General features: G+C 37.7%; 1 protein-coding gene across 5 annotated transcripts in view; it reads left to right on the plus strand.

The window, feature by feature from the left end:
- The window catches only part of FEZ2 (fasciculation and elongation protein zeta 2), a 55,431-nt gene extending 32,406 nt beyond the window's left edge, over positions 1-23,025 (plus strand). For 3 of the 5 annotated variants that reach the window (XR_006289741.1, XR_006289742.1, XR_006289743.1), the window contains 4 exons: positions 7,134-7,209; positions 12,216-12,281; positions 17,421-17,524; positions 22,451-23,025. Coding sequence is in view for 2 of the 5 variants with exons in the window: in XM_037895415.2 (XP_037751343.1) it covers positions 7,134-7,209; positions 12,216-12,281; positions 22,451-22,467 (159 nt within the window). In the remaining 3 variants the exon portion in view is untranslated. The remainder of the gene's footprint in view (positions 1-7,133; positions 7,210-12,215; positions 12,282-17,420; positions 17,525-22,450) is intronic. The other 2 variants (XM_037895415.2, XM_037895416.2) reach the window with 1 other exon arrangement.
- The last annotated feature ends 4,855 nt before the right edge of the window (positions 23,026-27,880 follow it).

Consider the following 27,880-nt stretch of genomic DNA (forward strand, 5'->3'; position numbering starts at 1 on the left):
TTGTATTGGCAACTTAGTCAAGAGCAACATCTTGAAAGAGCAAATATTGATCCATGCCACAAATAAGGTGCTTAAGTCTCAAAAGCTTAAAGTAAATAGCTATAACTATATATCATTCCTTGTCTTCAAGAGAGAGTAGGAGCCCTGTAAGACATGAAAGCCTTCATTCTCTTTGCAAGGACTTGACAGGATCATTTACCAAAGCCTCACTGTACTGCAGGTAGAGCCAGAAGATGGCCATTGGACTGTGGTGTGGTATTTGTGAGATACCACCAAGCGAGGCAACCTGAGTTCAGCCTGATATCCAGTTGATAAATCTCAGTCTCTTGCCACATCTGAGTAATAAACACCCTGAGATACTCTGACATAGTGGCATTGCAAGAACAATTTATAATTAAAAGAGACGTCCACATTTCTTCAATGCATATTGTATTAGCTGTATACGAATCCACTGTGTGAAGGGTAGTGTGTAAAGAAGAAGGTTCCACATTCAGGTCATTGCCTCCCTAGAAATCTAAACTATATTAGTGTCCTGAAGACGAGGGTAACCCTGTTTGTGTCTGAAGCATTGTTGACTAAATGTCCCAAAATACATCAGAAATCAGTCTGTGATCATTTATGTAGGAGGAGTGGGTCAAGTTATCTCTGTCAGGGTCTAAATGATGAGGACCTGGGCAATGCCCCATAAGATATGCTTGGCTGCCTTTACCTGGGAGAAAAGGAGATGAAAATGGCACAAGTTCAGCAAACTGAAAATAGTCCCTCACAAGTGGTTCTTAGGTCTGGACTTACAAAGTAAATCTAAGAGAAGTCTGTTTGCCACACACAATTGCCAGTTTTTTTGCAAAATGGTAGTGTGCAGATCACAGAAGCAATGCACAAATTCTCTCTCCTTTGATGAAGAACTCGCATGGTCCTTTTATTCCACTTTGTAAAGTAGTAATGGTTCTAACCAAGTACAGGAGTCACCAAAGTTTCAAGGATATTTTTCAGAGCTTCCTTTTTGGGTGAGACAGCATGCTCCAAGCTGGGGGTGGCAGTAGCCAGTCCTATTAGACTGAGGTTCTTGCCTCCTTTGATCACCTGGAACTAGAGCATCTTTCTCAATCTGGAATCTTTGTCCCCAACAGGTTGGCTCTTGAGATGATGGAGAATGTTTTGATGTCTCACTTTCTCCTTGTCACTCTGAAGGAATTTAGGAAAATGCTTCTTGATTAATATGCACAAGGCTCATGTTGATCCTTCCTTCTCTTGTCTGCATGCACTTAACTGATCAATTTCCACACTTCTGAATCTGGTTTACAGACATATTTGCTTAGTTTTTGTGGATACTGTTTGTTTTCTGTTAATAGCATTTAGGTCAGGGTGGATTGATTTAAATCAGTGATTTTAATCTTGATTTAAAGAGGCATACAGGAAACCTTGATTTAAATAATCTAATCTTGTGCTGCATTAGTACTTTTTAGTTATTTTCCTCAACAATGATACATTTTCATTGGTTGGTAACCATTAAAACATGTTGATTTGCAACTAAATATAGCCTTTACACTAAATTTGGTACTTTTTGCAAACCAGGTGGATTCACTTTATCTATACACTGAAGCAGTTATATAGCTTAACATACATTTATTTAAATTCTTAATTTCGTATTTTTATGTTAGACAATTGTAGTGATGCATTTACTATTTACAAGTTGGTTGGTTTTTTGGTTTTTTTGAACTCGTGACTTGTGTTGATCTGCATTTGAATGGAAATTGGAATTCATTAAAAAATGAAAACAGGATTTTAAAACTGTTAGAATTACTTTAAATAAGGTCGATACCTAAGAGAAAAATTTGATTAAAACATGTTTTGCATTTGAAACTGACTGACTTATTAAACAAAGTAAGTATTATCTTTGGTTAGTGAATTGAACTGATTGTTTCTGGTCACCGTGATTTTAGAACTAGTAGATATCCACCTCTCTCACCTCATTCTTATTCATAGAATGGAAGAGAAAAACACGTTTTCCTGCTTTTTTCCACTCTCGTTCAGTTTCTCAGCTGTGAATAAATTAATGAACTGCCCTTTTTGAAAAAACTGAAATTAAGGAAATATTCTCTCTGCCCCTACAGAAGAGGTTACCGCTGTCAAAACTCTGGTTCCAGGTGCTTAGCCATTGACTTCCTTCAATTAAGTGGTTTGACTTTCTTTAAAACTTTGGAATGAACACACATTAAAAGAATAATAATAGTTAAGTGTAGGTCAGAATATCAGTTGTCATAATTTCAAAATTAATTTTAAATGTTTATTTTTAAACATAAAAATTTATTTAAATTTAAAATCAGTTTTTTAAAATCATAAATTTTTATCCTCATGGAGTTAGACCAATTTCTTCTTCACTCCTGGTTACCTGATTTATGAGGATCTTATATATGAAAATCTATGGTCTTGTGGAACAACTGTGATTTTTACTGAGCTGATGAGTCCTTTTATTGAACCACTAGATGTCTCTAAGCTTAGGTTTCTAATACGGAAAATTTTATTCTTGATAGCACATTAATCCATCAGTATTACTTTTATTGTTCCAGAACTTTTATTCTCATAGCACAGACTTTTCTTCACAAATTAATTAAGGCTTAAGTAGATACCTTTTCAAACTTGAGCTGACAAAAGCCTGTAGATCTGTTTTGGAGTTAATAGTTGAATCATAGAAAATAGAGATGGAAAAGACCAGTTAGACTGTATAAAATTACATGCAGGAGTTGGAATTAAATGTGTAAACTCCTGTTCTCTCTTTGATCATCTGCATCTGTCCAGGCACGTGGATTGTAGTTCTTCCCAACCTGTGGCTTCATTGCTCCAGGTCCTGAGCTAGCTTTGATCTAGCTAGCTCAGGTATGTTTATGTGAGCTACAATCGCAACCCGTGATTGCAGTGTAAACATACCATAAGACTTTTGATTGTCATACCCTCCTATATAAGGGTCAGGCCACCTTTCAGCCTTCAGTTGTTTCTGTCTCCAGCGGATAGAGAACATAGTCCCGACCAACACCCACCTCTTCCGACTCCCCTTCCCCGTTCCTTTTGTACTGCAGAACATTTAGTTTGTGAAACTCCAAAGTAGAGGGGAGAAGGGAGGGTAGTGGAGCACACATAGAGGGCGCGTCTCTATGAACCACAGTTACTGCACACGGTGAGTAACCCTCTCCTCTTCTTCGAGTGATGTCCATATGTGTGCTCCACTTTAGATGACTTCAGAGCAGTGCCCTCCTATGGAAGGAAGGGGCTTCGGAGTTGAAGTCATGGCAGATGATAATACAGTGAGTCCCAAGTAGTGCATCCGAAGTTGCATACTGTTCTACTGCATAATGTGTAAATGTATGGGCACAAGCCCAGGTTGCTGCTCTTCAGATGTCTGTAATGGGAACTTTGTTCAAAAATGCTGTTCGAGTCGATATTGCTCTGGTGGAATGTGTGCAAATCCCCGTAGGGGGTTGCAGGTTATGTTGGTGATAACACAGCTTGATGAAATCCGTTTGGATATGGCTTCTCCTTTTGATCGTTCAATGATTGAAACAAGTAATTTCTGAGAACCCAAGAATGGATGCTGCCTTGTCGGGGTTAGTGAAAAGGGCAGCATAGACTGTGAAATGAGGCGCGGCTCTCAAGGATTTCCTTGACAGAAAAAATGAGGTACCTCTTTGAATAGAATCTTTGTGACCTTAAGCCTGTCCCTACAATCTTCAATTTATGCAGCATATGTTTCCCAGGGACAGTGAACTGGTGACAGAAGCTTAGCAGATCTCCAAAGGCCAAAGATAAAAACTGTGAAGTGACCAAGACTCTCCCATTTCTGGTCACCACTGTCTTCAGTGTGAGTTCACATGTGACATGAGTCTGCTACTTCATTGAGACTGCCATGGCTCCAGGAGAGAGGCCCTGTAGCTAAAACAGTGGCTAGTGTTTGTTTTCTTTCTTCCAGAGCCAGGCTAACAGACATGCCTTTTAAAGGCCAGTTTCCTTTCAGTAAGACTTGGAGAAAGTCAACAGTCCTTGGCTGCTTCAAAGAGCAAAGTCCTATCCCAGGAGATGCCAAGCTGAACCTTGAATTCATGTTCAAACAGGAGTGGATGCTGGGAAACTAGAAACTATAATCCAGTAAAAAGGAGGCATAACCATTTAGAGAAGCAGTTGGCCTTAACAATGTACAGCCTTTCATTGACAAAGGAGGAAGTAACAATTATCAGAGGAGTTCCTTCAGATTTTAACCAGTCAGCCTGAAGTTTCTAGAGTCTGGACATAAAGTCCCAACATTGGGGGAAAGTTGAGGAACTCTTTCCATACCTGGGCCTAAATAACATCAAAGGGGTCCTGGACAATACTATATGGATATGCAGTCAATTCAGTATGAGATCTATTCTACTACAACAACTCCGTTCTACTACACAGTGCCACATTGGCCCAGCAAAAAGGCAACTGAGGTATCCTAAACAATTTCCTAAAAATACAGCCCATTGCCGTGGTCCTGGAAGATCAGAAGGACATTGGGATCTATTTCACTGTCCAAAAAACAAGGAGACTGTGTCCAGTTCTTGACTTGAAATGTGTCTGTCCTTCCTCGGTATCTCATGTTTGTAGGATGAGAGTCTCTAAAATATTTTATTCAAGATGTGAAGACAAGCAAATTCTTATGCTCCCTGGATCTCAGGATTGTATACCTACCTACATGTGCCTATCCTGCAGTCTATAAAGAAGTATCTGTGACTTACTGTCCTGGACCAATGCTACCAGTCCAAACCCTCCCTTGCAGTCCCAAGAAGAAAGGATATTCTTTTAATCGCTTGATTAATCACACTGCTAAACAATAACAGAATACCATTTATTTAAGTATTTGTGGATGTTTTCTACATTTTCAAATATATTGATTTCAGTTATAACACAGAATACAAAGTGTACAGTGCTCACTTTATATTTATTTTTAATTACAAATATTTATACTGTGAAAAACAAAAGAAATAGTATTTTTCAATTCACCTAATACAAGTACTGTTGTGCAATCTCTTTATCATGAAAGTTGAACTTACAAATGTAGAATGATGTACAAAACTAGCTGCATTCAAAAATAAAACAATGTAAAACTTTAGAGTCTACAAATCCACTCAGTCCTGTTTCTTGTTCAGCCAATCGCTTAGACAAACAAGTTTGTTTAAATTTGCAGGAAATAATGCTGCCCACTTCTTCTTCACAATGTCACCTGAAAGTGAGAACACCGTTCCAGAGGATGTGTGTCTGTGCTGATGATGGGTTCTGCTCGATAACAATCCAAAGCAGTGCAGACCGACAATGTTCATCATCTGAGTCAGGTGCCACCAGCAGAAGGTTGATTTTCATTTTTGGTGGTTCGGATTCTGTAGTTTCCGCATCGGAGTGTTGATCTTTTAAGACTTCTGAAAGCATGCTCCACACCTCATTCCTCTCAGATTTGGAAGGCACTTCAGATTCTTAAACCTTTGTTCGGGAGCTGTAGCTATCTTTAGAAATCTCACATTGGTACCTTCTTTTGTTTTGTGACATCTGCAGTGAAAGTGTTCTTAAAATGAACAGCATGTGCTGAGTCGTCATCCGGGACTACTAGAACATGAAACATATGATAGAATGTGAGTAAAAAAGAGCTGGAGACATACAATTCTCCCTCAAGGAGTTCAGTCACACATTTAATTAACACATTTTTTTAACAAGCATCATCAGCATGGAAGCACGTCCTCTGGAATGGTGGCCAAAGCATGAAGGGGCATACAAATGTTTCGCGTATCTGGCATGTAAATACCTTGCAGTGCTGGCTACAAAAGTCCCATGTGAACGCCTATTCTCACTTTTTGGTGACATTGTAAACAAGAAGTGGGCAGCATTATCTCCCGTAAATGAAAACAAAGTTGTTTGTCTTAGCGATTGGCTGAACAAGAAGTAGGACTGAGTGGATTGGTAGGCTCTAAAGTTTTTTGCATTGTTTTGTTTCTGAGTGCAGCTATGTAACAAAAAAGAAATCTATGTTTGTAAGTTGCTCTTTCATGATAAAGAGATTGCACTACAATACTTGTATGAGTAGAATTGAAAAATACGATTTCTTTTGTTTATCATTTTTACAGTGCAAAAAAATATACAAAGGAATCAATGTACACTTTTTGTATTCTGTGTTGTAATTGAAATCAATATATTTGAAAATGTAGAAAAACATCCAAAAATATTTAATAAATTTCAATTCTTGTTTAATTATTGTTTAACAATGCAATTAATTGCGATTAATTTTTTTGATTTAATCCCGTGAGTTAACTGTGATTAATCGACAGCCCTAATTTAAACCTTCTGTTCTCCCCTTGGGGTGTCTGGACCCTGGTTTTCACAAGAAAGTATAATTGTTTTGTGTTATCTGTACTGCCTTGTGCTTTACGTAATTAAACATAAAGAGCATAACGTCAGTAGATTGAACAAAGTGTTTGTGTTGACTGCTTCAAACTATTGTGTGCCCCTGAGGGACTTAAACTGTAAACCAGAAGTTTCACACCTTTGGGGTTGAGTTCTGGCTGAGGGGGTATGTTTAAATACTGGGCAGTCTGAAGTGTCCAGAGGGGCTGGGTAGCTGGACAGTGGGTTCTGACACTCGGAGGGCAGTGACAGATAGAAGGTCTGCACCCTGAGCATGTGCATAGGAACCCTGAGATTGGGACAGTGGCTAGACTTAGTTCAGACTACAGGAACTTAAAGCACCCTTGGGATCTGGGGCACTGAGGCCTGAATTCCCCTCACCGTAGTGTTAGTGGGTGGCCGGGAAGGGACTCTCAGTAGGATCCATGACATGGGATACAAGGAACTTGTTAGAGTAAGGAACTTTAAATGATACACAGTTATTTTCTTAAATGTTTAATACACCTTCATGTTTGTGTTTTTTATGTAATTTATGGCAAAATTCAAAACTGACATTTGTGACAGAGGTAGATTTAGGACAGTTGAAATAGAAACTTGTTTCTTGCAAAATATCTGATCTTTTTAAATAACATCTTGTAATTCTACAAAATAAATAAGATTTTTTTAGTTCAAGCAGGGTAAATTATAAGCGAAGTAATTGCTGAATAATCATGTTTTTCACTCGACAGTACTTAACAACAGTCATTCCTTATGAGAAGAAAAGTGGACCACCCAGTGTTGAAGATCTACAAACATTAACCAAAAGTGAGTAAATATTTAAAACTCTCCTGCTGATCTCATGTCCTATACCTAGTATTGCCAAAAACAAGTGTTCAAAAATCATGAGTCAGACCCTCCAAAATCATATTACTATTTTTAAGCCATAATAAATTTTGGGTGGTTCTTGTTTGTCTTCTGATTTTTGAGCCTCTAGAATGCACTTGGATCATGTTTTCAGGCTGGTCTCTGAAACCCTGAGGGCTAGAAACTTTTTATTTTAACTAAAAGCTGATATTCTCATGTAATGACTGGACTTCAGGAGCAGGAGCTGTAAGAAAAATACCAAATATCATGAATGTTGGCAACACTGCTTCCCCGCTCCCTGAAAATATGCTATGTGTATTAATGGGTTTATCAGCAAATTCATGTTGAGTTGAGACAACCATTTATGTAGTGACGTTAGAACTTTTGAGAATGAGAGTACATGGGGGAGCTATTTAATTATAGTTGTCAAACAACTGCTGTTCAGAGAGTTTCAAATTTTCTACTTTTCTTGGCCTAATTTTTCATGTGAGAGTTACTTTGGTGTGTTCAAATTAGGACACCCTAAAGGGATCTGATTTTCACAATGTCTAAAGTGCCCACCCTCTTAAAAGCAGGTCCTTTTAGGGTGTCTGAATTTGAGTACCCAGAATTACTAAACACTTCTGAAAATGTAAGATCTTATGTGCATTTCTGCTGACAGGAGATGTATAAAATTTTTAAGTAATAGAACATTTAAACAAAAGGAACTTAGATACGCATTCTTTTCCTGCAGTATGCTCCCTTGGCTAGTACTTAAGTTTTGTGTTTCAGCTAGCACTTTCTCACATTTAACTTCATTTTCTGTTTAACCCTGTAATGAGATCATAATCCTTTACTTATGACTAAAGCATAGTTCAAAATGTCAATATTCCAGTATTAGTCAAGGGGGGAAAAGCCAAAAGTCTCAGCAAAATACCTTTTTTTTTTTTGTTAACAACAAAAACATTTATACAAATGTGAATTGTAAAGAGTTAAGTGTTTTCTGCGGACTGGTTGAAACCTGATCGTGTTACTCAGGCTTGGTCTACACTACAGAGTTAGGTTGAGGTAAGGCAGCTTATATCTAATTATAGGTATGTCAGTGTAAGCACTACAGCCTTGCTCCCGCTGATGTAAGTGCCCTACTACACCAACATAACTCCATTTCTAAGAAAGGAATAGGACTTATTTTGGTGTAACTAAGGCAATGCAGTGTCCATACAGACAGTTTTCAGAGCAGCAGCCATGTTAGTCTGTATTTGCAAAAAGAAAAGGAGTAGTCCTTTTCTTTTTGCATATAGACAGTGTTACTTATATCTGCTGTTGGCTGTCGTTCTTGTCAATTTCATGGCTCCTTGCTGGAGCCGTGAAATTGACAAGAAAGCCAGGCTGACACAGGGTGGGTGGTGGGACTCCAGCTTGAGACGGCTGCCTCCTGGGCTCCCCCTTCCCAGTTGTGCTGTGCCTGACCTGCTCGGAGTTCAGCTACCCCATGGCTCCCCACTCCCAGCCCAGCTGCTGCCTGGACTCCTCACTCAGAGTTGGGCTGTGCCTGCCCGGCTCCCTGCAGGGAGCCCTGGTACTGCACGGAGGCTCCCCGCTGCCCGGAGTCTGGCTGCACTCCCAGGCTCTTGGCTCCCTGCTCCTTGCCGCAGCCAAGGTCCCAGCAGGGAGCTCCGTGCCTGAAGTCCTCGAGCCTCCTGGGGCAGCCAGGCTCCAGGTGCCAGGGAGCCATGTGCCCAGTGTGGGGAGGGCGGGAGAGTGGCCGGGCTCCCGATGGTGGGGAGCTACATGTGGAGCTGAGAGCCCAGATTCTTAGCCTCCCACACTGCCCCTCTTAAATCGGTGGAAGCGCTCCTGGTGAGGGGACACACCACCAACAAAAGGAGGATAGTGTGGGCATTAACCACCGCAGTAATTACTGTGATGGTTGTAAGTCGACCTACCATAGGTTGATGTACATTTCTAGTGTAGACAAGCCCTCAGTAGCAGATTTCTTGGCTTACTTCTCCTGGCTTGTGCAGTTGTGAGGCAAATATTGAACAGGTTATTTAAAGCTACAAACACTGAATATTTTATTTCAACATAAAGATAAATATAGTATTTTGGAATAGTCATATGGTATTCAGATTCTGACATGAGCGTTCTGGAGTTTATCAAATGCTGCTTGTCGCTAAATGCTGTGCTTCTGATTCTTTCATTCCTCTTGTGTTGCGAACACTTACAGAGGGATATACATCTCAACATTCTTTAGTTGAATATGGAACAACAGACAAGCATAAGTAATCCAGGGCAGTTAACAGAGGTTTTTCCTATAGTTAACTTTCCACTGCTCCAGGGACCAGCAATGGAAATATCTATTCTGTGTTATAAGCCTGACAGCTGCCTATTTCAAAACATAAAACAGGCATTGCATGTAGAAGTAGAATCTTCTCATTAATGGTTTGATCTCTTTCGGATCCAACTCTAAATGCTTGCAAAAAAGTTCTACAGTTGGCAAGTTAACTAAATTGGTTCCTTTTGCCAGTGGATTGTTTAGTCTACTGTGGTTGATGGTAGTTGTCCGGCTTCTCAGTGTTATTTTCTTTTCAATACTATTTTTTTTAGAATTCATTTCTCAATAATTATTGGTTTTCATAATCGACAGCTAACACTGTGAGCCAGCTTATATAGAATGAAATTTTTGCACAAGCAGAGTGAGAAAGCACTTTGCATTCCTCAAACCATGTGAATGTTCCCAAGAGATCTGAAACATTTTCAGAAATAAATGTAGTATCCTCTTGGATGGTAGGAGTTGCAAAAGTTTTTCTAACGTTTTTAGTACTTAAGTAGTACGATGCTTATTCAGTCTGCATAAATTAAATCCCTGTAGGTATGAATTTCTTTCACATTCCAAGAGTTCCTTCTTGTAATAACTGCCACCGGCTGTAAAACACTAAGTGAAATCCTGATTGCTGAAATAGTTCTTATATATGAGTTGACTTTCAGTATTACTAAACTAAATGTGGGATCTTCACAGTAGTGTTTTGCTTTCTAATATTGTTAAGGGATTAGTTAAAACCATTGAAATTAATCTGTTAGACTATTTAACTGAATATTTTGAGTAACTAGAAACCACAAAGACAGCATTTGAACTCCAATATATTTAAGTACCTTATTAAAAAAATTAATAAATTAAAATATCTTAGTTTTAGCCAATATTCTGCTATGTCAGGCTTTGCCATATGGGAGGCTCTGAAAGCTGGGAGTTTGTCTTTATATATGCAAAGAAAAGGTCAGAATATTTAATATAAGAAATTAAAGTGTAATACGTGTTACTCTGAAACACACAGACCCCATAGCAAACAGGGAGTTTCCGACCCAATTCATGGTGTTGGTTTGTACACTTTGGATCAGGAAATTTTTCAACAGGACAAAGGGTAGTTAGGCACCTAACTTCCATTGATATTAACTGCTGTTTGTGTCATTGAAAGTTTCTTCCCAATCTTTACTATGGAATTTGAAATTGTAGGCATTCTTTTTTTTACTTACTTTCACCTTCTTGGTCATCTCTCTCTACCTTTTTACCCTAAACTATAGTGTGATTCTTACAACTGTTCACTCTTTCTGCTTCTTTAGATCAAAAACTTGTAGCTTCATTTTAGTGTTTTTTTTAACTAAATGTTTTGAAGACTTGCCCTTTTTTGGGCAAGAGGAGTGTTCACAGCCACAACTACAGATTCTTTATTCCAGCTGAACATCTTGTCCATATGCAAATTTGAATGTTTACCCTCTGCAGAAAACTTGTCTCAAAATTGTCCATACTTGGTTATAAGATTTGTCTTATAAATGGCATTGTTAGTAAAGAATTCTGTCAAAATCCGTTCCAAATGCAGTCAGGTGTTTGGTATCCTCCCTGGGCCATGGTTGTTGCTTTCATTGTTTCCAAATACATATTTTCATTGGTGTATTGTGTGTTTCAATGGAAAGGAGTCTGTTGTTCTCCTGCATTACCACTGTTTGAGTGGAGACCCAGTGGAAAAATCAGTTGACGGAACTTTCTCTTCCTTCCTGATGGCTCCAACCCTAATAAGTTATTAGCTGGGATAGTTCCATTTTAGCATGTGCCCCTACAGGGATCTTTTCATGTCTAGACTGTCAGAGAGGAGAACCACCACATTCTAGGAATGTCAGTATGCTCTCTTATCTTCTCCTTGTTTCCCAAATGCTTAATTGCTGTGAATGGAGTCTCAGATTCTTCCCCAGTAGATGGGGAAAGGTGAAGGGGGAGTGTAATGGCACAATTATTTCTCTGTAGCCATATCTGAGGGTGAAATAATACAGAATAATACATAATCTGGTGAAATTTACAGAACTTCTGTAGCTTCACAACAGACGGTAAATTTGGCCTACTAAAACGCAGTGCTAGGGGGGAATAACATGAAAAAATACTGAAACATTAAAGGTTTATAATTTCAATATCCTGTTAGAAAGTTTTTCCCCATTGTAAAGATCCTGTTTTAAAACTCCAAAACAATATTGATAGCTGCTAAGTGGAATGAGAAATGTTGATACCATGGTTTAGTGTTTTCTTTACTGTTTATATTGATTTTTATAATAAAAGTGCATTGAAATACATGACAAACAAAAACACCGAAGTCTGATATGATCAATCATGTTAAAGAAAAAAAACTTGAAAAATTCAGTGTGGTTTTAAGAGAGTCTTACTATATGGTACTCCTTGACCAAATTCCCCAGCTCTTATGTGCATACACTATAGATTTGAGTTAGAATTATGCATATGAAAGGGGTGTGGAGCAGTCCCCATGTGTCTGCCATTCATTTTTTCAGTATTCCAATTACATATTTTCTAATTGATATGGATGCAATATCTAGATGAGTAGTTAAAGTATCTTCAGTGTGGTTGTTCGAGTAACATCTTTAATTTAAGACTAATTATCTGAATTATTGCTTTTTCTCATCCACCCTTCCTCTCCCATACTTTTCAGTCCTTTATGCTATGAAAGAGGACAGCGAGAAAGTGCCAAGCTTATTAACAGACTACATTTTAAAGGGTGAGTATGCCTGTTAGTATGCATGCATTAGCTGGGATCTTTTATTTTAAGTTAATATGAGGTATATTAAATATATGTTTTAAAATGCTGTTCTTGTGGCATTCATGAATTAATAGGTCTGTGTTATCTTCTAATTAAGCTAGGCTTTATTTTATTTTATGTGCCCAAAAGACCCTAAGCATGTCACACCATAAATAAAACATTGTGACGGTAATTTCTTTTGTGATGGTCTAAAATACATTATAAGATTGCCATAGGACGTCATAGTATCAAAACTAAATAATTTAAGGTCTAGTATACAAAGTAAAATATGAATAGTTCAAAATGTATTTATTAGGTAGATTTTTCTGAAACAATGAACTACTTAAATAATCTGGAAATAATGCACATTGCTGATACAGGGCTTGTAGACTTCTATAAATTTGAAATTTTCCTTCTGGTCACTAGTAAATATAAGAATGGCCATACTGGGTCAGACCAATGAGCCATCTAGCCCAGTATCCTATCTCCTGACAGTGGCCAATGCCAGGTGCTTCAGAGGGACTGAACAGAACAGGTAATCATCGAGTGATCCGTCCCCTGTTGCCCATTCCCAGCTTCTGGCAAACAGAGGCTACGGACACTTCAAAGCATGGTTTTGTATCCCTGCCCATTCTGGCTAATCGCCATTGTTTGACCTATCTTCCAGGAACAATGTCCTTGGATATTTTTCTTTATTCTGTCAGTTTCCATTTAAAATTAAAAGGTTTGTGTGTACCTACTGGAGATTTTCCAGTGCTATACATTGTCTGATTTTCAGTGTGTCAGGCAATGGGGATCATCTTTGACCTTGAAAAACAGTTCCACAATCTAATAGAGCTTATCATAAGGATTCTAGACATTCCACCTGAAATTGCATTCTTAGTTCATTCCATCACTACTGGTTATTTCATCTTAAATCATTTCTCTCCCTTAGTTATCACACTCCACTTTATTTTTGAGCTAAACTATACAATGCATGTTTAGTGTAGTTAATCTCTCTCCCTAAATTAATCCCTTTGTTACTTATTTTGATCTTTTCTCTTAAACTCCCTCCAATTTGTATGCATCTTTGTGTTATTAAGATGCCCAGAACAGAACGTGGTAGTTCAGGCACAGTCTTGCTTCCCTCTCTCACTTAGGCACATGCAAACACTTGTGCTTACTTTTAAGCATGTACATAAGAGTAGTCCCATTTACTTCAATGCTTAAAGTTAAGCATAGGCATAAGTTTTTATAAGATCTAGACCATAGTGTGTAACTAGAATTGTTGTGTCCCTGCTCCAGGATGTGATGCCTCTTTGTATGCAGTCCAAAATTGCATTACCATTGTTTGTTGCCAGATCAGACACTGCACATTCATCTCTGACTTGCTGTCCTTGGTTTTTAGTGTTACTGTTTTCCAAGTATGTGTTTTCAAATAATATATCACTTGATTTATTCGCTTCATTCCTAGTAGGTTGTATTTTTCTAAACTGATTCTTGTATTTCCTGCTCATAATTTTGATTGCTCTGGCCTCACAAGTATTTACAAATCCTCCCAGTTTACAGTTATCAATAAATTTACTCAATATGCTGACTTTATTTCAATTTAAATAAAAATAAAAGATGGCTATGAAATGTGCAAGGCCCCCTAACACATAATTTAATATTACAACAAAGCCCAGCAGTATTAAAATAATCATTATAACAAGAACACTGCCAGCCACCTACAAACACTCTTTCCCCATCTTTTTTGTTCTGTCTTCTCCAAAAATCCAGTCAAACAGATGACTTTTGCAGGATGTTTAACTGATTGAATTCAGTCTGTGTTTGGTTTCCTGTCTTCTTAAAATAAAGCCAGGCAGGAGCTTTTATCAAATGCATAACATTTTGACTTCACAGTCTTTCTAGAATTTCTCTGTCTTGTCTGAATTCTCTAGCTTTGCTTTATCTCATATAGAGTATATAGCAGAAGCTGCTTTTTTGTCTAGAACTTCTAATTAAGTTTTTTCTCATGTGACAGGTAAAACAATTAGGCTGAAAAAATTCTAGTGATACTATTGGAGTTATTTTTCAACTTAGTAATCCTGCATTGAAAGAAATAAATTACTTAGTAATTGTATTTCTTAGGAGAAGAAAATAATTTATCTATTTTGAAAGAAGTTTGGATGTTTAAAATGTCATAATTTTTAGTAATTAAATACTAATCAGAATGGGCACATTTTACACACACGTTCTGCTAATCTGAGTCATGACTGACGAGTTAACTGCACCCACAGGGCCATCAAAGCGGCTGATGACTCTGATTTTTGGTATCTTCACTCATCCCCTCATATAATCCTGGAAAGTACATCACAGCCCCAGTTGAAACTCTTCCAATGCTTCAAACCCTAAATGACCATAAACATATAAAAACTGTGTACAAGAATGGGGAAAATTCCAGATTAGAACATCTTCTGTTAAATTTAAATGGCCTGTTCCCGTACGCAACCGCTCTTCCAGTCTGGACTCATGACTGATGGAGAATAGCAAGCGGTTCACTCAGAATGAGTGGAAGGGATCAGGGCAGAACGAAGAAAACAGTTCATTACAGGTGAACAGTGAGGATGAGCTCTCAGTGGTTTTGTTACCAGCCCTGTATTGCATATTTACATGAGGATCAATACTAGAAAACTGTGTCAGACTTCCTCATAAAAATGTGGAATTCATTCTCCTAATCAAATAGAGGAGCTGTTTTCCAAATTGGATCTTAAAAATTGGTATTTACATGGAAGTAGATTCAAAATACAGAGCACTTTTACAGCAGAACAAGGACTGTAGCAATTTAAAGTAATATCTAAATGGTTTGATGAGGATACTACATGATGTGCCTAACTCAGCCTGTTAGTTATAGCTGGATGACATCCTGAGACATGCTAAAATTGTTTAGATAGGAATTGTTAAGTTTACAAATGATCTGTTATAAATTCAGCATACCAATTCAAAATTGAATCCAAAGACATTTTAGCTGTTTTTTGTAAAGCACTTTCAGATCTAGAGATAGATATTGTACTATATTATTATGAACTTCTTTGATAATCTGGATAGGCAATAAAAGCAGGCTTCTACCACCATTCAGGGACTGCACATTGATAGCTGCCAGTACCATTCAAGTAGAAGCAGCCAATATAAATAGTCTTCAATCATGCAAACCCCGTCCCCTGCAAAATCTGCTATTGTGCTGGAAAGAGAATAAATTCCCTGAGTTAAGGAATAGTTCAAAGCATGCTCACTATTTGGGAGACTTCAAGGAAGCATTTCTACCTCTGTTATTCTTGAAGCATGAACAGTTGGCATTGACAGGCTTTGTAAGCACCTATGTTGATGTCACCTAAACCTCAGTGTAACCTCAGAGTTAGAGAATATTCCTCCTCTGCATCAAGCTTCAATGCCAACAAGCGGTAAGATATTCTGTAGCTGTTCCTGGAGCAATATATTATCTCTCCGTTGCTCTGCCACCAAGACCTTCTGATGCATGATGACTCCACAGTTGGTGTCAGTGGTCTCATGCTCCATTGGGCTTCATTTGAGGACTAAGGGGTATATTTATACCGCAATCAGCAGTGTGATTGCAGCATGTGTAGACATACCTGAGCTAGGTTCAGTCTTGCTAGCTTGGTACCAATAGTGAAGCTGCAACAGAATGAGCTAGCCAACTGGAGTACAAGTCTGCCAGGGAGCCCAGCTGTGTACTTGGGTGGTTAGTCCATGTAGCTATGGCTTCACTGCTGTTGATACTCAAGCTGTCTTGGGTATGTCTGTATGAGCTGCAATCACACCTCCAAGTGCAGTACAGTAACTCCTCACTTGGTCGTCCCAGTTAACTTTGTTACGTTGCTGATCAGTTAGGGAATATGCTCGTTTAAAGTTGTGCAATGCCCCCTTATAATGTTGTTTGGCAGTCACCTGCTTTGTCCACTGCTTGAAGGAAGAGCAGACTGTTGCAGCTAGCTGGTGGGGTCTTGGAACCAGGATGGACCAGCAGCCCCCCTATCAGCACCCCGCTCCCCTAAGGTCCCTGTGCGGCAGCCACCCAGCAGGCTATCAGTTGCCGGTAGTTCAACTGTCCCTCCCCCCACTGTTATGTGCTGCTCCTGCCCTCTGCCTTGGAGTTGCTCCCAGGAGCCTCCCGCTTCCTGTGCGGTGGGATGGAGTGAAGGAGGGGACTAATGTCAGGGTGTCCCCTTCCCCCCTGCTCCTGCCCCCCGCTTACCCGTTCTCCATGTAGAGCAGGGTTGGGACACGACAGGGCTCAGGATTGAGAGAGCTTGCTGGCTGCAGCTGCTGTCTCAACTTCCTGATATACTTAAAAAGGCAATGTACTTAAAGAGGTAATGTGCATCTCTCTCTCTCTCCCCCACGTGTCTGTCTGCCATCCTGTCTCCCTCCCTGCATTCATGCTGTCTTGTAGAGTGTGAGGCTACATTAACAACAATGTGTTAACCCTTGAGGGCTCAGCTGAATGCTCGTTCATCATTTAGCAGTGAGGCATTCCCTGGGAAATATCCCACACTCTTCCATCCTCTAACTTCACCACCTCAACCAAGCTTCACAATCATCATTGCTGTGTACAGTATTAAATTGTTTAAAACTTATAGTGTGTGTGTGTGTGTGTGTGTGTGTGTATATATATATATATATATATATATATGTATGTGTATATATATATATATATATATATATATATATATATATATATATATATATATATATATAAAAAAAATAGTTTTTTGTTTGGTGAAAAAAATTTTCCTGGAACCTAACCCCCCCATTTATATTAATTCTTATGGGGAAATTGGATTCGCTTAATATCGTTTTGCTTAAAGTCGCATTTTTCAGGAACATAAATACAACATTAAGCAAGGAGTTACTATATAAACATACCCAAAATGTTCTCAGACATTAGTCTATCTGGCATGTAGACGGTTCTTTCAAAGGATTATTAATGGAGGATTAGATCTTTTTAAACAATCTGTTCAGGCAGGCTTTGATGTTGCAGTGCCTTGGAGCCATTTGCTGCTATCATTAACCATTCTTGTATAAGAATTCCAACTTCATCCCTGAATTTCAGGGTAAAATGTTTTACCTGCTTTTTTGAAGGTAGTCTCTCTTCATTGGAAATGTTGAGGATTTCTTGATCAAGATCAAGACCAGAACAACAGTGAGAATTTTGGGGCAGAATGCCACTTTCTAGAAGCACAGATGTGTGTTTAGTGATAACTGACCTGATTTCCTATAATTGGTTCTAGTCTTAGCTATTTTGATAAATACAAGACAGATTACTTGTTGTTAAGGTTGAGTCAAGAAATGAAATACAGAAAAAAATAAGTGTAAATTGCATCATGAAGGTATTGAAGTATGTTAAAATCAAATGACTTTTTTGTTTCGCTAGGGACCTATATTTTCCCTAAAAGAGTGGGCAGGGCTGTTATGTGATAATGGCACGTTGTGCAGCTCTGTGTGAAGTCTTGATAATACTGAATCTTGTCAATATAATTAGCTGACTCCTGAATACTGTTTCGCGAGCAGAAAAATAGTTCTCTACTAAAAGTCCTTATTAAGTGGCTATCATCTTCAGTGAACCCTTGTATCCAGGCACAATTTGCAGTCTTGATAAAAAGCAGAGAAGGGAATACTTAAAAAATATGACAGGTTTCAGAGTAACAGCCGTGTTAGTCTGTATTCGCAAAAAGAAAAGGAGTACTTGTGGCACCTTAGAGACTAACCAATTTATTTGAGCATGAGCTTTCGTGAGCTACAGCTCACTTCATCGGATGCAAATATGAAAGTATTCAGGCCCGCACATCTGGCCGATATGCATATTAAGGGAATTAGATAACATGAGAAAGCTCTGGCAGTTATTGTTGAGAAGTTGTTTAGAACTAAGGATTGGAGGAGAAAATAAAATATAACAATTTTAGCAATGCCATTTTCAGTTCCTCATGGTATAATGGAACAAACATTGAGAGAGAGGTGTTCATCTATAGGTAAATGGAATACTGAGCAACAAACGGCATATGTTTTGTAAAGAACAGATCTTGCCAAATGTCATTGCTTTTTTGGTAGAATCAAAAAATTAGTTGAGGTGAACAGAGAGAGATTCGCTGGATTTCATTAAAGCATTTTTATACAAAGTGTCAAGTTCTCTCAAATATGGTTGAGCACTGACATATTGATTATCAACTTTGTGGAGGACTAAACACAGGTAATAACTACTGCATTGAGTTGGGATGTGTGGTAGGGTTTTGTTGAACTTATTGTATTCTTTGGTCTTCAATAGCTTCATCACTGGTATGGTTGAGTGGGTAGAACAACATGCTAATGAATTGGGAAAGACAGCTTAGTCTACTGCCTGTGGCACTGGGCAAGGATTTGGGCGATCTGATTTCTGTTGCCAGCTCTGCCGCTGATCTTCTGTGTGACCTAGGGCCAGGTCACTTCTCTTTTCTATGCCTTTGTTTCTCTTTTCCCCCTTTGCCTGTCTTGGTTAAATAAAGTGAGGTCTTCAGGGCAGGTACTCTATCTGCTTGTGTATGTGTACAGCACTTAGTACAATAGGACCTGATTTTGGATAGGACCTCTAGGCACTATAATGCTACAAATGATAAATAAGAAATTTGAAGTTGGTACTAAATTAGGTGTTGAGAACTAATAAAGCAGAAAGGCTAAAAACGATATGAAATAGAGGAAGGAATTAATAAATTGAGCTCTAACTGGTAAAAATGCCAGGTAACGCATCTAAGTGAGTGAATGGGAAGATCCTCAAAGGTACCAATGCCAAAAGAGACCTAGAACAAATTGGATGTGAATGTGTAATGAAGTAAAATAGCTAAAAAGGCCAGCCAACTTGGGGCTGTTTCCACTGAGGCATCACATTATGCAGGGGCGGAAGGGATGATTTAGTGGATCTCTGTGTTTGGTATCAAAATACTTTGCATTGTGTTTGCCATTCAAAAAAGTCTTTAAAACTGATGTTAAAAATAAACTTACTTTAAAAATATGTCTTCAGCTCATCCTCATAGCCAAGACCCTTCATTCCAGTGCTCAATTATGTAGTTCTTCTTCGAATCCTCTCTAAAATGTGTACCTCTTCAGAGGCAAGTTACCCAAAACTAGACCCACAGTTCCAGAAAGGGTCTTTTCATGGTATTGCACAATGGAATAATTATTTCCCTTGTTTTGTTCATACTATTTTTGATGCAGTTTAAAATCCTTTTGTTCTTCTTTGTCACAATTCACCATTGTTTCCATCCTTATGTAGTTGGTAATGAAAGGGGCTTAGTGATTTATATTTAGTACATTGTAATTCATTATCCAGCAAGATATGGGTCAATGTATGCTTTTTAGATTGGAAATACTTACTAACATGAAATTCAGTCAGACATTGTCTAGGCTGCATTCCAGATGTGTTTAAATCTTTCTGAATATGATTGAGAGACAAGGTGGATGAAGTAATTTATTATTTTGGACCATTTTCTATTGGTGAAAGAGACAAGCTTTCAAGCTTACACAGAGCTGCTCTTCAGGTCTGGGACAGATACTCTTAAGTATATCTGCCCTGCAGTAGACACCTGCAGCTGGGCCATGCCAGCTGACTCAGGCTTGTGGGTCTCAAGCTAAGGGGCTGTTTAATTGTGGCGTAGAAGTCCAGGCTTGGACTGGACCCCAGGTTCTAAGATCCTGTGAGATGGGAGGATCCCAGAGCTTGGGCTGCAGCCTGGGCCCACACATCTGCACCATAGTTAAATAGGCCCTTAGCCCTAGCCCTGCAAACCCAAGTCGGCTGGCATGGCCAGGCATGGTTGTCTAATTGCTATGTAGACATACCCAAAGTGTCACAGCTAAATACAAAGTGGAACAGATTGTTTAGCATACGTAGTTAACACATATGGTAAGAGAAGTGATGAAGTGGCCAGTTAACACCCCTGCAATCATAAAGCAAAAAAGGTGGTTTTAGTGGGTTACAGATTGTTCTAACAAGCCATAAATACTATGTCTTTATTAAGTCCATGATTTTCAGTGTGTAGCAAAGTTATGAATATAAGCTCCCAGGCTTGTCGTTTGAAGGTGGTGTGCAGATGTTGTGAATATGTTTGGCACTTGAAAACCATAATAGCCATGTTTCAATCCCAAGCCAGAATGGAGGAAGCAGAAGTCTGAAATTTTAGTGATCTGAAGGAGAGGGATGTGTTTAGTGTCAGGAAAAATCTATATTAATGAATCAAGGCCAAGATTTTAAATTTTTCAGTTAAATAAAAGTATTCCATCAGTTTGAAATTGGAAATTTCAAATAATGAGTTAAAAGTTATTTTTGGGTGGTATACCTTCTCCAGTTAATCTCCCAATTTTTGTGGTTTTACAAAATTTTTCGTTTAAAAAAAATTCTTCTCATATTATCATGTGAAAGACCAACAAAAGCAGGGGAAATAATGAAAATAACTGTTTAGTTTGTGCATTTTACAGCACTTCGTGCAAACAGCAGAGCAGAGATTAATGTATTTTCTGTAATCTCTGCTAGTGAGTGTTCTTGGGTGTTACCTGCAATAATAGTAGGTACAAAATGTTCAGATAAGTATGATTAAATTAATCATGTCCCTTTAATATTCTCACAGCAGCCTTCACTCTGCCTATTTACATACACAGTATGCATTACAATACTGTAATCTCATTGCATGATCACATAATGGGATGCTATTCAGTAAATATTACATCATTTATTTATTATGTGTATTTATTACACAAAGGAATAAAACTTATTTGTAATTGGTGAGAATATAGTATGTAGTATTTTTCATTATTGTGTGGCATGATCATATATAGACTTTGTTGAAATACATGAATACAAAGGGCCAAAGATAAATTTGCTGATGGCCATGTGTAAAAAACCTAAATAGATATCTATAGCTTGAATCTTTTGATTTGTTAAATTAAATCTCTAGCCTTAACAATACATTACAGTAGGTTTTTTGCATGTGTTATATATTACCATTATGATAAACTCATCTATGAAAGCCAATTAGGTTTGCTTATTCTTGACACACAGACTTTTATAAATATAGATAATACTTTCCTATTTGAAAAACTACTTTATTAAGTCCATATGGATGCTTAACCAGAGTAAGCTCCTTTTTAAAATGTTCCATTCTTACAGTAACACAAACTGACTGGCTTAAAACTTGTAACTAATCTGAGTATTCTTGCCTCGTTGCCCATAAATGAAAAAATAGTGGTTATGACTTAAGGTAGTTCAAGAAAAATATTGCTACACGTACCGCCAAGTAAAATGGAAGAAAATGTGTGTATTTGTCTTTCTGGCAATTTAAATAGTTTTTAATTATTCTTCTGACCCCCGACTATTTAGATTGTGGAAGTGGTATGATTTCCCATCTTTGAACTTATTTGTTTTATCCCACACCTGATCTTCTAAGTTACCAATAAGGACTGAAACTGATTTTTTATTTTATATTAAAAGGCAAAAATGTAACTGTCAGTGTTTTTATTTTTAAATTTTGAAAGTGTTTCTGATCATGAGAATTTATTTTCTTGTCTTTATTATTTAAAGTTTTTGTGTTTCTTTGTTACACCTGACTTCTTTATTTGCTTTTGTATTGTGCTAGCATTGGTTTGAAAGCTGGATTGCTCTGAGGTTTGTCTCTTAGATGTGAAACAGGAATGAGAAACATGTGAAGGACATGTCTTCCCACTTTACATGATTCACAGGGTACACACATCAAGCTTAGAATTGTCATCTGAAATTTTCAGTACATATTTTAATATTTCACTGCATGGTAGCACTTCCACTTTTTCTTGAATGTTCCATGAAATAATAGTTAATTCCTCAGGACAGAAAGCTTGTAAAATGTAAAGTGTAAAAACACCATTGTTAAGACATGATCTTTAGTTAACTCATTTCTGTGTAATATTAGTTAGTGATAGCATTTTTTTGTCATAAAGTTTTCTTTTGGGAAGAGGGTTGCAGTTTAATCATCTGTATCAATTCTGGATTTTATTCACTGCTTTTAGAGTATAGAACTAAGCATTCTTCATGTTTGTTTACTGTACCCTGCAATCTGTTTATGCACACTGTGTTTAATGAGGTTTATGCCTGTATATTTGTGGTTCTTTTGCAGTTCTGTGTCCGACATGAAAAGTGCTGCTTTACTTCAGAAGTAACCATGCTCCTTCCTGTGACAAGAAGCTTTCAAGAGATAGTTCATAGTATTTTCTTTTCATTTGGCACTGTATCTAAACCTGTATGTATTTACTTTCCATGTCTGTTTGGATTTTTGGATCATACAGTAGGCCTTTTAGGCATGATAGAATGTATGCACTTTTCATTTGATGGTGCAATGTGCTTGAGCGTAGAACAAACATTGTAAAGTTTTACTCACAAGCTTTGGTTTGGCTTTTTAAAATCTATTTTACATTGTGTAACATGTAGTAATCCCTCCCACATATTTCACTGTTGGGGAAAGGAAACTAAACTTTAAATACTGTAAATAAAATAAGCCTATAATTTTAACTAATCTGCAGTAAAAAAAAAAAAAAAAAAAAAAACCAAAAAACAAAAAAAACCCTCTGTTCTTATCTCAAACATGCAAAAGGGATCATAGCCAAGCCTGCCCTGAAGAATTCCATTGAAGTTCTTCAGTGGACGCTCCAAAACAGTGATAGTGGAAACTGGCACTGAACACTTTTTTTAAAAGCAGTAACTTAGATTAAAACTATAATACTGTATTGTTCAGACATTGAACAAATGTTCTGATGCTCTTCAGGAAGAAGAACCTGTGTCTCTGCTCCCTTTACTTGCTATCTGATTTACATAAACATGAAAATATTAGAAAATTCTTCAGTTCATCACTCTTATTTTTTCTGTTGGTTCAGTTTTTAATAATTGTCTGTTGAGACCTGATATGTTCCCTCATTACTTCTATCATTTTAGTACTCATGTTAAATATTTGGTCTTAGGATAATATTTTATAGGCTGCAGTATGTAAACAAATATTTTAAGATGCTGAGTGTCCTTTAAATTATGTGTAGTGTTTGAGAAATGGTCATTCTCGTTTCCAAGAATGTTATATTGAAACTTTCATTGTCATGTACTTATAAAAGGCATCCTACAGATCTGGCTCTTGTAACTCCCTGTCTGTCATGATATTATACCTGTACCTAGATGTCGTTGATGGGAACATATTTTATAAATCACATTAAATATCTTTGCTAGTCTTAGAGTAAGTCTAGTGGTGTGAAAAGAGAAGTAAATGCCAATAGAAAGAAAGAAAGAGACTGTTTTTAGGTTTGATTCCTTATTTATTATATATTTATACTTATAGAAGCCCCCAGAGCCAGCCACTATACCAATACATAGGAAGATACAATCCTGAAGAGCTTATAATCAAACATTTTTCTCAAGAATTTTTCTGTTCTTTTATCTTAAAATCTTAGTGATGAAGAATCTGTTCGAGAATAATTTCCACAATGTAATAATTTTAAGAATCTGCTTATTAGTAGCAGATACTATGAGTTCTTTCACTTGATTAGCAGAGCACATTAATTATGAACATGGCACTCTGTCACTCAGTAATGCACTTTTCCTCTAGATTCAGTTACAGTATTATAATTGAACTTCAGTATTATGTGTCCGTTGTGCCTGTCTTTTTTTTTTTCCAGAATATTCAGAACTCAGAATTTATAGCCATTACGCCACTTGGTCAGCAGTGAACAACCTGCTTGTGCAGGATAATGGCTAAGTATTATTTCACCTGTCAATGAGATGCTCCTTCTGATCTGCTTAAATGGTTAAGTTTCTGTGAAGAGATTCTTGCCTGTATTATTCTTTTTCTTTAATAGTTCCTCTATAAAGAAAAACATTGTTTCCTCTGCTGATATGTTGTGAATTCAACATGGCATTCCTTGTGTTTTTTTGCTGAATGTGTTATTTTTCTGTAGAATTTTTTTAACCTATTGTCTTCTAGTTTTCAATTAAGAAATAATCCTATTCCATTATTTCAGTATAGAAACTGAGAAACAACAGATCAGTGGCTTCAAACCTGGTGAGAACCATTATTTATCTTCAAGCCAGCTCTATTCAAAGGTGCTTCCTGGTGCTATCTAGTCCTAAAATGAATGCCTGACAATAAGGTTCAGTCCTGCAGGGTATTGAGCATTCTGGCCTTGATCTCGCAAATAACTTAAGACAGTGATTTCTGTGGGACTCTTAAGTCCTTAAAGTTACACAGGCTTAAGTGGATCAGGGCCAGAGTGCTCAGCATCTTGCAGTAATAGAACCCATTAGTGCTTGGCATTCCTCTGTGCATTCAGTGAGACCAACTCCAGAACAGTGCTGCTTTTTCAAGGAAGAAGTTTTCAAAAATAATAGAATTGAATGGTGGCCATACTGGGAGCTGTAATTTTTGGTATAGCTGAATTATCACATACAGTTCAGACTTGAGTTCCACATTGCCTCATCAGTCTCAAAGGCATGAAGTCCAATGCATTGGAGTCAAGGTGCCAGGTAGATCTTTCAGTATGCTCCCTGCATGTCATTCATCAACATTCAGATGCAGGCAAAATTTCCCTCAAAGCAAATGTGTAGATTTGTATGTAATGTAGGGATGTTCAAATCTATGTACAATTATTATTATTTCCATACTTTTTAAAATAGTTTGTTTTGGGGGAGGCTTATGGAACTTTCCACTGTAGCCATCACTTTGCCATTTGTGATGCCAAGTGATTGCAGAGTATCCTATTTCTAACATTTCTTTGGGACACTTAAGCTAAATTACGTTGTAGGCTTTTTTAACTAATATTTTGGTATTTTTGTATTGTTTTCTTTATTGTAGCAACTGAAAGTTTAGTGAAGTTATTTGTCTGAGAATTGAGGTGATTGTTTAATATAGTAATGATTCTTGGGATTGCAACTACTGGGCTTGTTTTCCTGAATACAATATTGGGAGCCACTACAGAGATCTGTGTGTCTGATCCTGAACCACTGAAGTCAGTGGTTGCAGGATCAAGCTCTATAAGGGAGAGAAGCGAAGAGGACTTTTAGCTGGAAAGGCAGGGACAGAGGTGTCTCCTGATTTACTGCCTTTCTCCTTGAATGAGAAAGGGAGATGCAGAGAACCACAATACTCTACCCATCTCCTTTACCACAAACGGGGAAAGGTTTCCCCATGACTTGACCATTCCCTGGCCCTCTGCTGAGTTAGGAATGGGGGAAGAAATGTCCCCATGAGCTTTTTCCCCTCTTTAAATAGGTAGAAGAAACAAATGCTCTCAAGTTACCCTGTGTACCCCTACTCCTGGGGTAGGAAAGGGAGGTAAGAGATGATAGATGGAGAGGATTAGCTAAGAAGAATGTGATAGGGAGAGTGGAGGCAGAACAGGAAATGCAGGGTGCTAGGAAACATGGGAGAAGAGGAGAAAAGAAATGAAACACAGGTAGTGGAAAAATCAAAAAAGCATTGGGGGAAAAAAAAGAATTGAAATAAGTCTTAGCATTTAACACTGTAGGAAAACAGACATTGCCAAAAAAGTGCAAAGGATATACCAAAATATACTATGTAGTCTGAACTTCCTAAAAATTTCCTTAGCTGTGGATAAGTTCCTGACAAAAATTGTCTGCCCTACCGGACTGAATTGAATTTTTTTTAAGTATTCTGTATTCAGTGTTGTTGTAGCCATGTTTGTCCCTGTGTAAGTATTCTCTGTAAACCTCGCCTATAAAAGCCTGGCACTGAGCAACAAAAGCTGAAAATAGTTAATGTGCACCCAAACCAGCAAATAAATTTGCAGTCTGCAAGTAACTTTTTTCTGCAACTTTTACGCACTTAAGGTTCTCTGTGCGGTTGGGCCTTGAAGCAATACTATGTCTTGTGTCTTTTTCAAAGAGCCAGAATTCCCTAGCTCCTGGATATTTCGAGAGCACTGAGAGTGTGACGTCGGAGAGCAGTTGCTGACAATTTCAGCATACTAGCAAGGATTCCCTGAACTCATAAAGATAGGCCCCTACTAAGCATGTTTAATTTGGGGCAAGTCTGGGAGCAAGACATCTTTAAAAACTAAATGGTATTAAATCACCAAAAATCAGTGTTCACCAAAGAAAGCTGATATACAGTTGTCCTCTCCCCATTTCATGGAATTAGATGGTTCATTTTATAGATTTACCCATTGACTGGCTGGAATAAGAGGGCAAACTAGTTGAGATTCAGTCCACGTAAGAAGCATGCTCATTGGCTGGGGCAAACTACCAGAAAAACATCAACAATAATATCAGCTCTCTTCTACTGAAGAGAGTCTTGGTCTCATTGGATCCTCAGCTGTTTCTAGTAGTGTTTCAAGAATATTTTGTATCATCAATGCTAGGTCAGGAAGTTGTGACCTTTTCTTTGGGATGTCACCACCGTAATTCATGCCTTTGTCACCTCCAGATCGTATTACCTCAACATCCTATATGCCTTAATGCCACCCGGAAATTACAGCTAGTGCAGAATGTGGCAGCTTGTGTGCTTGGCAACAGTGCAGAGCACTTCACACCTGTGTTGATCATCAATCTACACTAGCTTCTTATTAATTTCCAGATTAATTTACGATGTTATTTTTAATTTATAAAGCCCTAAAATGGTGTAGGTCATAGGTAGCTCTGGGACTGCCTCTCCAACTATGACAGCTACAATCCACTGAAGCACTTTAACCTAACATCCCTCTAATTCTGTCAGGAAGGGACTGAAAGCTTCCTTGGTTTGTTTGAGTTGGTTTGTTAAAACATAAAGCACCAGTTTCTGATCTCTTCAGTTTTACTGCAGTGAAATTAGTCCCTTTTTAATTGTTGTGAGATTATAATCAAGCTCATGGTTTGATAATACACAGACGTCTGTAATCTAGTGATACAGCCAGATTTCCCAGATGCTGCAATATCCCTAGATGTCAAAAGGCAATTGCCCAGCTCACTTGGAACTGCAGAATATATGTCTAGCAATTGCATGGTTTCAATTAAGACAGAAAATGTCCTGTCATCTAATGTGCTGCTAAAATTTCAGTTAATTTTGTATCTTCGGACAAATTCCTTCTATCTAGGGGTACCCTGAGGAATGTCCTCTCATTCTTTTTATTACTGCTATTATCCAACATATAGAACTTTGTACTAAATGTTTTACGTGCAAACAATGCTGTGCTTGACTTAGAGTACCACTATTCAGTGGAAAAACAGTTTTTAGGGACGCTCTAAAATACCTGAATAAATAACAGACAGCGAAATCCATTATTTCTAATTCTCTTTTTTTAATCTTCTCAGTAGGTAAAAAATCTTGGTATCCATTATTGTACAACAGTTTGAAGATACCATGATATGCAACAGGAAAACAATAATGGCATTAAAAGAAGATTCTTTAATTTGGTCTTTAAACCTACCATGGAAAGTGCAGATGATTAGCCATAATTAAAATAATTGATGAGTAAACATCTGAAATCCTTTTTGTTTTCTGGTCAATATCTTGTAATGGGTTCTCAGTTTGGGACTTTCATTTCAGAAACTTAACAGAAAATGTTGTTTACAAAGT

This window comes from Chelonia mydas, chromosome 3 (assembly GCF_015237465.2).
Source record: "Chelonia mydas isolate rCheMyd1 chromosome 3, rCheMyd1.pri.v2, whole genome shotgun sequence".
Classification (NCBI taxonomy): domain Eukaryota; kingdom Metazoa; phylum Chordata; order Testudines; family Cheloniidae; genus Chelonia; species Chelonia mydas.